The sequence below is a fragment of the Trichomycterus rosablanca genome, chromosome 10, assembly GCF_030014385.1.
Source record: "Trichomycterus rosablanca isolate fTriRos1 chromosome 10, fTriRos1.hap1, whole genome shotgun sequence".
Classification (NCBI taxonomy): Eukaryota; Metazoa; Chordata; class Actinopteri; order Siluriformes; family Trichomycteridae; genus Trichomycterus; species Trichomycterus rosablanca.
The window spans coordinates 39,722,414-39,735,792 of record NC_085997.1 but is presented as its reverse complement, the minus strand read 5'-3'; the positions used below and the strand labels follow the sequence as shown (position 1 = coordinate 39,735,792).

Sequence of the window (13,379 nt, the reverse complement as noted above, 5' to 3'; positions counted from 1 at the left end):
GTTATGGCTGATCAGTGTATATATGCACTGTAAAGGTCGAACTTTATTATTAGTTTTGGGATTAAAAATCTGAAACCGCTCTGGTTTTGTAATTAATGATTGTACATTTAGGATTTTTTTGTCCCTTAATGAATTTTTGTGGGGTTTTTTGAAAATACGAGAACATTTGCTGTGTTAAAATCTACATTCAGCAGCGTAAATTCATTATTCTGTGCTGTAATAAGATTTAACTTTAACTTTTTAGTACAGTGCGCATGATCAGAAGTTCTCCTCCTGCTGCTGTGGTGATCAGTTTAAAGTTCATGTGTGTTGAGAAGGTTCATTCAGACTCTCACTGAAGCTCCTCTGAGAAGAAACAATGACAGAATCTGAGTTATATGTTGAATATAAAGGAGTTTTCCTTCCTAAACATCTGCATCCTCCCGACAGTCTGAAGTACTACGAGGATTTTACTTTCCGACCAGATGACGTCCTCATTGTCACCTACCCCAAATCTGGTAGGAAAATGAACTTATTCACATCAGAGTTATTATCATGTGGTTTCATTATTGATTTATTTCTGAAAAATTTGCTTTTACCTCCTGTATATTCTGCTCCCTTCAGCTCTTAAACATCTCTTATTTATTTCATTTGACATATAATTTATTGACTAATTCTGTATTTGGGAGGAGCACTCATTCATTAATAATCCTAAAGGTTGCCAGATTTCTGCTGTGTGTAGCATCAACAATCCACGCTGAAGGTTCAGACTGGGACGTTCCTTCCTGAAAGCTTCATGACAGCAGAACGTAGAACCTGAGGTTGTTGGGAACACTGCGGCCCAGCACTGAGGGTTCCATTATTTAGCATCTGGAGCAACAGCTAGGAGAACATTCATGGTTCTACCTCGAAGATCACTCACAAACACTTGTTTAGACTATTGTTAAGACTCTCCATGCATGATACGGATCTCCGTATGAACCCGCCCGGTGCAGGTTGGTCAGGAGGTCTTGGACCTGTGCAGTCAGTTGTTTTGAGTCCCACAAATTAAAACCATACCAGCGGGTGATGAGTATCCAAAACCCACTAATACCAGAAGACAGCAAAGCTTAGGGTTTTTTGTCGATCGGCTATGTATCGGTATCGGCTGATTTGTAATCAAAATATGCGTTCGGGGATCGGCCAATATTTCTAAAATTTAGCCGATCCCGAGAGCCGATCGCGAGCGGCTAAAGCAGACCTGGGCATCGTGCATCGAGACATCCCCAACCGGCCCGCATGAGGTCCGTGGCAATTAAAACTCAGACGTAAATAAATGTAGGCTACATCACACATGCCATATAACTGGATTGTTTTTGACGGGAGCGCTATGTCTTTAAATTTCCGCAAGTTTTGTATTTACGTGTGTGCGAGTGTATCGGGCTTCACCGTAACGTGTCGGGGAACAGAACTGAGTGTGATTGACGGTCGAGTTTTTAACAAGAGGTGAACTTTTAGGCTTTAAATCACTGTTACGGTACTAAACGGAGAAATACAAGAACATGAACGATGCGGAGCGTCACACCTGAAGCTTCACTAACTAAACTGCAAACCAACACGGACTTTTTATAAAGTTTAACACATCCAGGACTGGAGCAGTCAGTCTGGCAGTTGTCTACTACAGGGCTGCTGTAATATTTAATCTATAATTCATTCAAGACCTATGACAACTGCACGATTTCAGTGACGCTATGTAGACAACATTTTACAACAGCTTTACAACAAGAAAAAAAAATTATTGCAGTATTTTCACTGTATTTCTTTAATTCACTGTTTTTTCGTTTCAAACATTGCAGTTTAATTTACAGTTTTTCGTGTTAAAATAATTAATAGTGTAAATTTAATGATTGCAGTATTTTAACTGTATTTGTTTGATTTACTGTTTTTTCGTTTTATTTAAGTGCTACGTTTAATTATTGCAGTATTGACTGTTTAATTTACTGTTTAAAAACAATTTGAGTTTGTTTTAAAACAATTCAAGATATACATTTAATGGTTGCAGTTTTTCATTTAAAATAACCCAGGGTATGCGTTTAATGACTGCAGTTTTACTGCATTTATTTAATATACTTTTTTCGTTTTAAATTGATTAATGTTCTAAATATAACCATTGCAGTATTGGCTGTATTTGTTTGATTTACTTTGTTTATTTACTGCTAATTTTGTTAAAGATATTATGCTGTTTCACATGTGTTCGTTAAAAATGGTAATAAACCAGATTAGACCAGGTTTCATGTCTTGCTTGCGCTAAAACTTGCATGTTGCGCTGCCGTGGCATATAGCCCTGCCCTCGATCGGTATCGGCTATCGGCCGATCTCGCTGAAAGGTGATCAGCGATCGGGATCGGCATCAAAAACGCTGATCGGTCCATCTCTTTGGAGATAGTAAAAAATAGTTTTTTAAGGAGTTGGGGTTGAATTTGGGGCCCAAAAATGAACAATCATCCTTGAGATGTCTGTGAATAATTACTAAAACTTGAGGTTGGTGGGAACACTGCTGTCCTGCAATAAGGGTTCCATTATTCAGTATCTGGAGCAGAAGCTAGGGAAACATTCATGGTTTTACTGGGAAGATCACTCACAAACACTTGTTTGGACTGTTTATTTCAGTCCAGTTGTGTGTGGGCGGTGCATGATGTTTTTTGTTTGTGTGTCTTTTTCTCTGTAGGCACCACATGGTTGCAGGAGATCGTTCCACTCATCCTCAGTGGGGGAGACCTCACCCCCGTGCAGACTATACCGAACTGGGATCGGGTTCCATGGCTGGAGGTGCACCGGGCCAAGATACTGAACCCGGAGCAAAGGTCGTCACCACGCGCCTTCGCAACCCACTACCATTACAACATGATGAACGAGTCCTTCCTAAAAGTCAAACCAAAGGTACGGTCGTAAATTCCCTTTGATAACCTCATGTAGCGTAAAAGAGAGATATTATCAATTAATTATTTAATTATATAATTAAGAACCTTTATAATGGAGCACCACCAACATTTGGTTGTTTTGTTAGGCTAAATTGCTGAAAAAACCTAATTCATAACATATCAGTCCCTTTCTGTTGGAGTAAGTACATAAAGCCGATTATTTTTCTCACCGAAGTAATTATAACCACAGCGCTATGTTTCGAATTGTTATGTTTATTAAACTAATAAAAACATAACACATACAATGACAGTTGATAAGTAAATGGCATTACTAAGTGATAATGTAGAAGTGTAAATCTGTAAATCTGTAAATCACGTGAAATGAACGTATGATTGAATGGAAGGTGGAAACCAGAGATTTAGAGCCTGATTAAAGCGTATGCAATCGATTAATAGTGAAAACGAATACAAAATTGTAGTGAAATCAACCCTTGTTTCAGTATGAATGATTTACACTTTCACTTTCAGGAGTCAGACAGCAGGCACGCTTGGTTCGTGATAATAATAGCTTTATTACAGTGGGGCCAAAAAGTATTTAGTCAGCCACTGATTGTGCAAGTTCTCCTACTTAGAAAGATGAGAGAGGTCTGTAAGTTTCGTCATAGGTACACTTCAACTATGAGAGACAAAATGAGAAAAAAAAAATCCAGGAAATCACATTGTAGGATTTTTTAAAGAATTTATTTGTAAATTATGGTGGAAAATAAGTATTTGGTCAATAACAAAAGTTCAACTCAATACTTTGTAACATAACCTTTGTTTGCAATGACAGAGGTGAAACGTTTCCTGTAAGTCTTCACCAGGTTTGCACACACTGTAGCTGGTATTTTGGCCCATTCCTCCATGCAGATCTCCTCTAGAGCAGTGATGTTTTGGAGCTGTCGCTGGGCAACACGGACTTTCAACTCCCTCCACAAATTTTCTATGGGGTTGAGGTCTGGAGACTGGCTAGGCCACTCCAGGACCTTGAAATGCTTTTTACGGAGCCACTCCTTCGTTGCCCGAGCGGTGTGTTTGGGATCATCGTCATGCTGGAAGACCCAGCCACGTTCCATCTTCAATGCTCTCACTGATGGAAGGAGGTTTTGGCTTAAAATCTCACGATACATGGCTCCGTTCATTCTTCCCTTAACACGGATTAGTCGTCCTGTCCCCTTTGCAGAAAAAACAGCCCCAAAGCATGATGTTTCCACCCCCATGCTTCACAGTAGGTATGGTGTTCTTGGGATGCAACTCAGCATTCTTCTTCCTCCAAACACGACAAGTTGAGTTTTTACCAAAAAGTTCCATTTTGGTTTCATCTGACCACATGATATTCTCCCAATCCTCTTCTGGATCATCCATATGCTCTCTGGCAAACTTCAGACGGGCCTGGACAGGTACTGGCTTAAGCAGGGGGACATGCCTGGCACTGCAGGATTTGAGTCCTTCTCGGCGTATTGTGTTACTGATGGTAGCCTTGGTACTTTGGTCCCAGCTCTCTGCAGGTCATTCATCAGGTCCCTCCGTGTAGTTCTGGGATTTTTGCTCACCGTTCTCATGATCATTTTGACCCCACGGGATGAGATCTTGCGTGGGGCCCCAGATCGAGGGAGATTATCAATGGTCTTGTATGTCTTCCATTTTCTTACAATTGCTCCCACAGTTGATTTATTTACACCAACCTGCTTGCCTAGTGTAGATTCACTCTTCCCAGCCTGGTGCAGGTCTACAATTTTCTTCCTGGTGTCCTTCGACAGCTCTTTGGTCTTGCCCATGGTTGAGTTTGGAGTCTGACTGTTCGAGGCTGTGGACAGGAGTCTTTTATACAGATAACGAGGTCAAACAGGTGCCATTAATACAGGTAACGAGTGGAGGACAGAAGAGCTTCTTAAAGAAGAAGTTACAGGTCTGTGAGAGCCAGAAATCTTGCTTGTTTGTGGGTGACCAAATACTTATTTTCCACCATAATTTACAAATAAATTCTTTAAAAATCCTACAATGTGATTTCCTGGATTTTTTTCTCTCATTTTGTCTCTCATAGTTGAAAATTACAGACCTCTCTCATCTTTCTAAGTAGGAGAACTTGCACAATCAGTGGCTGACTAAATACCTTTTGGCCCCACTGTATAATGCACCATAGTTACACATACAATAAGTAATAATTCCCAACCTAAAACTACCTGCAAAGCGTATCTACACCCTGGATGAAGCTATCATCACCCACCTCTCATCACCTGGGGAGCCCCTTCAGCTCTGGCAGGAGATCAACTTAACCCAGAAATGCCGGGCGATGTGCGCTGTCCCACGGCTGAGCTCCTGTCAGTACCAGCGACTTTTCCCCTTTATATAGTGATTTAGGCGTGGTTAACTAGAACCTTCGCGTAAGAACGGGGGTGAGGTGGCCAGTCTCTCCCCCTTTCTGAGCGTTGTGCCAAGTTTCATCAAGGTTGGGTGAGTTAAGGTTTTGTGCATTTCAGCTTCCCAGTTTCTAAATAACTGTTCCTCTTATCCTGTAAGAGGAATGCTTCTGCAAGTGAGTCAGGGTCGCAACCAAGGCAAAAACACACCATATCAAGGTTGCGTTCTTTGTGTACCACCCAGCATCCAGGGCCATAGGGGCCTCATGCCTTTGTACTGTAAGACTTACATAATCAAAAATACCTACTCCAGGTTTTGAACATATCTTAACAACCCTTCACCGTGAGCACCTGAAAAACGTGAACCTGTCTGCTGAAGGCAAACTGCAGGAAAGGATCTGGAGCCGAATAACCTCAACGTCGGTCAGTTCCTCTGTTTTACGCCCTGATTGATGGAGAAATGGCTTTGTCTGCCAGCAGAACTTCTCCCTGGTTCAAAGGTGTTCAAATCGGACTGAAGCGCTTCCCTTTTTTCGTCTCCAGAGAGGTCCAGACGCGGATCATTGGTTAGCACGTTCCTTGCAATTCTATGGAGAGTTGAATTTTCTACACGTGGCCAAATAAGTTCAGACGCAAACAATTTACGTTGAACCCAAACTTGTGAAACACGAACACTGAACTACTGAATTAAAATGAGTCGGCACGTTCGGCCTAACTTGGTGTTAACAGCCAATCAGTCTAAACTTCCTTTAAGGTTACATGTCAAAAGGTTTCCGCCCACCATGCAATTTAACCACTGGTAATCAGTAGGTGGTGCTAAAACCTAATTTTGACAAAACATTCTAATCCGCTTTAATTTTGAACTTTGGTAGAAGTTTGTAAAAATTAGTAGTAGTTAACTCTTTAATATCACTAACACAATAAAGTGAAATCTAAATAACCATACCTGGATTACACAAGTCTAACATACAGAACATAAGGGATTTAAGCATGCAATACAAATGTTCTTTTATCTTGGTATACAGCAATACATGATTCTTAACCCTATATTTTTAGTTGAAGACTGTATCCAATTAGAAAGGGTACAAAAAATGAACTAATGTGGACAGGGATACTTATGCTCAAGGATACTGTTCAATCTAATACAAGTACAATGAATTGTACTTTTTGTTAGAATTAACATTTCACACATCTCTCCCAGGTCATTGGAATTCCAGATGTGTGTGTGTGTGTGTGTGTGTGTGTGTGTGTGTGTGTGTGTGTTTTCAAGAGAACAAATTGTCTTCAGAGTCACGCACTGATCTCCATTATCCCCCATCTTTGTGTAGTGCAGCACCATCGATCAGCCAGCAGAGGTTGTAACTGCAGCAGTTATGAGAAATCCCTTTGGCATTCCTACCCTCTGACCAGCCGATCGTTGTCCGTATAGACGCCCTGAGATTTGAACTCACAAACTGTGAGATGTCAGATATCTGGTGTGCTGGCGTGTTTTACCACTTTTACCACGATGATAGTTTTGCAGTCAACAGCTTCACATGTGTCGGAGAAAGCACGTGCTAGCCTGCAGCCCTTCCTGGCCAGCGTGAGCATGTTGTATGAGCATATGAGGGAGATTGCAAATGCAGTTGGGTATTAGAAACTACCAGAACATCGTACTTAACTAGAATGTTCCACGATGTATTATAATACATTATTTACGATACTTACGAAAGTTAAACTAAATCTCTGTGTTGTATTATTACTCTCCAGGTCGTTTATGTGATGCGAAACCCTAAGGACGTCTTTACATCCTCCTTCCACTACTACGGAATGGCTTCGTATCTGGTGAATCCAGGCACCGCCGACGAGTTCCTGGAAAAGTTTCTCAGTGGAAAAAGTAAATCTTTTACATCACCCGTACCCCTGCGCCCATCACCCATCCCCACACACACATCTTTATCACATCCTGAACCTTCTTATCAGAGCTCAAAGGGTGAAGTTTAAAGTCTAAGTTAGAGCGGTGGTCCTCTACCTTACATAGGTCATCACCTCAGTGCACAACGTGTGATCTTTAACTATTAATGAGTAATTATAACAGACTTCTGCATGGGTCTGCCTGATAACTGCTGGGTTATACACCGATCAGGCATAACATTGTGACCGCTGACAGGTGAAGTAAATAACACTGATTATATCTTCATCACAGCACCTGTTAGTAGGTGGGATATATCAGGCAGCAAGTAAAACTTTTTATCCTCATACACTATAGTGCAAAAAGTATTCGCTCGTCTGCCTTCACACACATATGAACCTGAGTGACTCCCATTCTTAATCTATAGGGTTTAATATGATGTCGCTGCCCTTTGCAGCTATAACAGCTTCAACTCTTCTGGGAAGGCTTTCCACAAGGTTTAGGAGTGTGTTTATGGGAATTTTTCACCATTCTTCCAGAAGCGCATTTGTGAGGTCAGACACTGATGTTGGACGAGAAGGCCTGGCTCACAGTCTCTAATTCATCCCAAAGGTGTTCTATCAGGTTGAGGTCAGGACTCCATGCAGGCCAGTCAAGTTCTTCCACACCAAACTGGCTCGTCCATGTCTTTATTGACCTTGTGCTTTGTGCACTGGTGTGCAGTCATGTTGGAACAGGAAGGGGCCATCCCCAAACTGTTCCCACAAAGTTGGGAGCATGAAATTGTCCAGAATCTCTTGGTGTGCTGAAGCATTAAGAGTTCCTTTCACTGGAACTAAGGGGCCGAGCCCAACTCCTGAAAAGCACCCCCACACCATAATCCCCCCTCCACCACACTTTACACTTGGCACAATACAGTCAGACAGGTACCGTTCTCCTGGCAATCGCCAAACCCAGACTCGTCCATCAGATCTCCAGACGGAGAAGCGTGATTCGTCACTGCAGAGAACACGTCTCCACTGCTCTAGAGTCCAGTGGTGGCGTGCTTTACACCACTGCATCCGGTGATGTAAGGCTTGGATTCAGCAGCTCGGACATGGAAACCCGTTCCATAAAGCTCTACACACTGTTCCTGAGCTCATCTGAAGGCCACATGAAGTTTGGAGGTCTGTAGTGATGGACTCTACAGAAAGTTGGTGACCTCTGTGCACTATGTTCCTCAGCATCCGCTGCCCCGCCCTGTCATTTTACGTGGTAACACTTGGTGGCTGAGCTGCTGTCGTTCCCAATCGCTTCCACTTTGTTATAATAGCACTGACAGTCGACTGTGGAATATTTAGTAGTGAGGAAATTTCACCACTGAACTTGTTGCACAGGTGGCATCACGGTACCACGCTGGAATTCACTGAGCTCCTGAGAGCGACCCGTTCTTTCACTAATGTGTGTAGAAGCAGTCTGCATGCCGAGGTGCTCGGTTTTATACACCTGTGGCCATGGAAGTGATTGGAACACCTGAACTTAGTCATTTGGATGGGTGACTGAATACTTTTGGCAATATAGTGTGCGATGAAAACAGTGATTTTGGTCACTTTTCTTGCAGTGTGAACGTTTTAAAAGTTTAATCTAACAAAATAAACAGTTTATTAAACTTTTGGTGAGTATTTTTATGTACTTTTCAGTATGCTAGCATGAATATAAAGGCCTGGGTCGACTGATTAGTGTCACGCATGCGCCTGCAATACAGCAGAGGCAGTGGAGAACTATACAGATACGGACAATGTGAATAGAAGTGTGTAGTTTTAATGTGATTTATCATCATTTAATAAATAAATGTTTTATTTGTTTTATTTTGTGTGCTGACTAGGGTTGCCAACTTAGGAACATGGGCTGACGGGTTGGCGGAAGGCATAGGGTGGGGGGTGGTATGGCGGGTGTTTACCTGAGTGGTAGCGGGGGTAGGTGTTTAGGGCCTATAAAAAATAACGGGTCTTACACCGTCATTGGAACATTATCAAAATGTTTTATTTAGGCTGTTTAACATTTATTATTCTCATTCTTTATAATAATAAATCAGAACCAGAATTTAGGAAAAACAACATAAAGAACATCATGTAACATTTTTTTTAGGGCTTAGGGGGGCAGTGAGAGCTTACCCCGCTAACCGGCAGAATCCGACTCCCATTTGCGTCCAACGGGCAAACACACTTTCGCTGCTTTTATAGCTAAGACAAATCTAGAAATGAGGGTACACTGTACTTCATAAAAAAGAGCTGGCTATAATTAAACATGGTACTAACAACAACTGTAGTAATTAATATTTTAATTATATATAATAATTAATATAATAATATTAGATTAATATGGGTGGAAATGTCAGCAGCTTGTACATCGTCAGAAGAAGTCTTTTATCTGTTTTTATATGTCTCTAAATTCAACGTTGAACGTAGGGCAAAATGCTTTTCAGGACACAAAATACATTCCAAGACATGCTAGAAAAATAAATGAGATGTGATTCAGACTCTGCATTGCTGAGATCATGGTGGGAGTATGATTTCTGCAGGCGAGTCGGATTCTGCCGGGGAGTGGGAATTCGGCACAACACCGGCCCTGTCTGTGTTACTTTAGTTTCGCCCTAAGCCGGATTCGAACCTAGGGCGGAAAAATATGCGCGATGCTCTCTGCGCTACTCAAACAGCAGAGTAATAAACACACAGCGTTACTAAAACTAAAAGTTAATACTACTTAAAATAATAACCGAGCACTTTGTAATTCCCACGGTAGCAGCAGTTTCCTTCTGTTTCAAACATATCGCCCCGCCTCAGTCTAATCTGCTGCATTTCTCTACCACTGATAAAAACACGGAACAAAGCGCGTCCAGTATCAGTTCAACACGGAACACCACGTTTAGTTTCTAAATAAGGAACGATTCGGTATTTTATGGGACGGCTGGCAACCCTAGACTGCTGACACGTCTGAGCTGCACAAGAGCAGTCTAAAGTCTAAGCTAAAGCTATAAAGCTATACCTTACATAAATCACAGTCTCATTTTAATCACCTTTTGCAGTAATATTGTTTTATAAGCTTAAACTAACAAACTAAACATTGTTCTAAACTGTTAGTGTGTACTTTTAAAAGTACTTTTCATTCAGTATGAATGTAAAAGCCTGGTTGTACAGATCAGCGTCACGCATGCGCACTGCGCCTCCAGTACAGCAGAGGCAGTGAAGAGGCTTAGTGATGAGAAGCGTGTGGGTTCTACAGATGAGGATAAACACGGTGCTGCACAGGACAATGTAAACACACGTGTATAGTTGTATTTTATCATTTATTATCATTTGATTGTTTGATTTCGTGCTCTGACTCGCTTGAGCTGCACAGGAGCAGTTAGTGCTCATTCATATGAAAACAACCAACATGCTTTTCTAACGTTCTGTTAGGATTTAAACACCTCATCTATTCTGTCTTAAAGCTGGAATGCATGGTGGGAAACACTCATCACAATGTTACAGAGCAGGACACACTTTAACTAAGACTATCCCAAAGTGAAAGCACAAAGCTGAGTTACAGGTTCCACACTGCACAGTGAAAAGTCATTTTGTACACAAGAAGTGATTGGGAGGAATTGGAACCTCGACTGATGGCATCTTCATCTTCTGATCACAATGCAGCCGCATCAAGGTACAACACAATATATTTTCTGGTTCTATTTGGTATCTAAAATACAAACCCTACTTCCTTAAAAAGTTGGGACATTGCAATAATGCAATAAGGACAAGAACATGTGATTTGGTCATTCTTTTTTAAGATCATTTCATCACTGAACAGCCTAATTGTATGTTGTACACGTAAACACATTTAGAATAACATAGGCTGTTTAACTTGCTGGTTAATGCGGCTTTTTAATGCTTTTGGAACTGAGGAAACCAATTGTTGCATTATTGCAAGTGGAATTCTTTATTATTCTTCTGGGTGGCTCGGTGGGTAGCACTGTCACCTCACAGCAAGAAGGTCCTGGGTTCAATCCCCAGGTGGTGCGGTCCGGGTCCTTTCTGTGTGGAGTTTGCTTGTTTCCCCGTGTCCGTGTGGGTTTCCTCCGGGTGCTCCGGTTTCCTCCCACAGTACAAAGACGTGTAAGTGAGGTGAATTGGAGACACTAACACTGTTAATGACTGTGTTCGATATTAAACTTGAACTGATGAATCTTGTGTAAGCAGTAACTACCTGTCCTGTCATGAACGGAACCAAAAAATCCTTATAAATAAATAATAAATATCTCCATTCTTGCTGCTCAATGGTCAGAGTTCGCTGTTGTCTGATTCTGCTTTGTGATGCGATGCGCCATACATTTTCAACAGGCGACAAATCTGGACTGCAGGCAGGACAGTCAAGCAAACGTGCTCTGCCACGCTGTAGTAGCATGTGCAGAATTCAGCAGAAATAACCATGAACTCTTGCGATTTTGGTCTATTTACTTTGCGAATGTTAAGTTGATACTTAAAGTGTAAAGATATTTTTGGTATCTAAACATTTGACCCTTTTAAGCATCTTGGAATCGAAACGTGGATTCAATACGAATCAGATTCGAGATTCAGAATTGCAAACATACAAACGATACCCAACCCTACTCAGAGATGACTTGTATGAAATATGTGACAGTTTAATATTTCTTATAGTCCTTAAAGTTACTTTTAGTCTATTTACTTTGTAAATGTTAACACTTAAAAGAATAAAGATATTTCTTGTTTATAAACATTTCACCTTATTTAACATTTTGGAATAGACAGAGGGAATCGATTAGAATCAGAATCGGAATCGGAATTGCAAACATACAGACGACACCCAAGCCTACTCAGAGATAACTTGTTTATGTCACACGTTAACATTTATTATAGTTCTTATGGTTTATTTTAGTCTGTTTACTTTGTGAATGTTCAGTTAACTATTAAAAGAATAAAGCTATTTCTGGTTTATAAACCGTTCACCTTATTGAACATTGTGGAATCAAAACGATGAATCGAGTATCGGAATTGGAATCAAATTGCAAAATACAAACGACACCCAAGTCTACTCAAAGATGACTTGTATGGTTATATGTCACAGTTCTTAAAGTTTATTTTAGTGTATTTACTTTGTGAATATTCAGTTAACACTTAAAAGTATAAAGATATTTTTGGTATCTAAACGTTTTACCTGTTTAACATTTTGGAATCGAAACGAGGAATCGATTAGAATCAGAATCGGAATCAGAATTGCAAACATACAGACGACACCCTAGCCTACTTAGAGATGACTTGTCTGCTTAAAGTTTATTTAAAAAGTTTATTTCACTGTATATAATTTGTAAATGTTCAGTTAACTCTTAAAAAATAAAGATAGAATGGTTTTCTAAACATTTACCTTATTTAACATTGTAGAATCTAAACAGGGAATCGAGAATCGGAATCAAATGGCAAAAACACAAACCTCACCCAAGTCTACTCAAAGATGACTTGTACGATATGTCACAGTTCTTAAAGTTGTATTTAAATGTTTATTTTGGTGTATTTAGTTTGTGAATGTTAACACTGAAAAGAATAAAGACATTTTGGAATCGAAACGGGGAATCGGTAAGAATTGGAATCGGAATCAGAATCGACCCGAGTCGACTCATAGATGACTTTTATATGTCACACTTTAACATTTATTATAGTTCTTATGGTTTATTTGAGTCTGTTTTCTTTGTAAATGTTCCGTTTACACTTAAAAGGATGAAGATATTTTTGGTATCTAAACGTTTTACCTGTTTAACATTTTGGAGTCGAATCGGGGAATCAAGAATCGGAATTGGAATCGAATTGCAAAAATACAAACGACACCCAAGCTTACTCAGAGATGACTTGTTTATGTAAATGTCACAGTTCTTAAAGTTTATTTAATATGTAATTTTAATCTATTTACTTTGTAATTATTCGGTTAAGTGCAAAAATACAAACGATACCTAAGCCAAATTCAGACTTATATATCAGTGTTGATTCATATCCGCCGACTCGTGTGGACACGTGACCTGTCTGGCTTTCCTCACACTGAATCAGCTGAGAGCAGGAAAGTGAAACCTAAAGTTAAACCATGACTGACTGTATTTATTCTACATACATCTGCTTTTTATAAAGCACCACACCATTCAGATCATTCAGTCAGGGTAAAAAACAACCAGAGATCAAACAAAAAGGC

The 13,379-nt window shown here is 40.3% G+C and overlaps 2 protein-coding genes across 3 annotated transcripts in view; both read left to right on the top strand.

The window, feature by feature from the left end:
* The first annotated feature begins 318 nt into the window (after positions 1-318).
* LOC134322132 (sulfotransferase 2B1-like) lies at positions 319-8,774 on the top strand. The gene is made up of 4 exons (XM_063004002.1): positions 319-497; positions 2,687-2,898; positions 7,028-7,154; positions 8,770-8,774. Exons 1-4 carry the CDS (start codon positions 359-361, stop codon positions 8,772-8,774), a joined length of 483 nt encoding a protein of 160 aa, XP_062860072.1. The 5' UTR covers positions 319-358.
* Positions 8,775-10,644: 1,870 nt separating this feature from the next.
* Positions 10,645-13,379, top strand: part of wu:fj29h11 (uncharacterized) — a 50,652-nt gene continuing 47,917 nt past the window's right edge. For both annotated transcript variants that reach the window (XM_063003333.1, XM_063003334.1), the window contains exon 1: positions 10,645-10,847. The gene's annotated coding sequence lies outside the window, so the exon portion shown is untranslated. The remainder of the gene's footprint in view (positions 10,848-13,379) is intronic.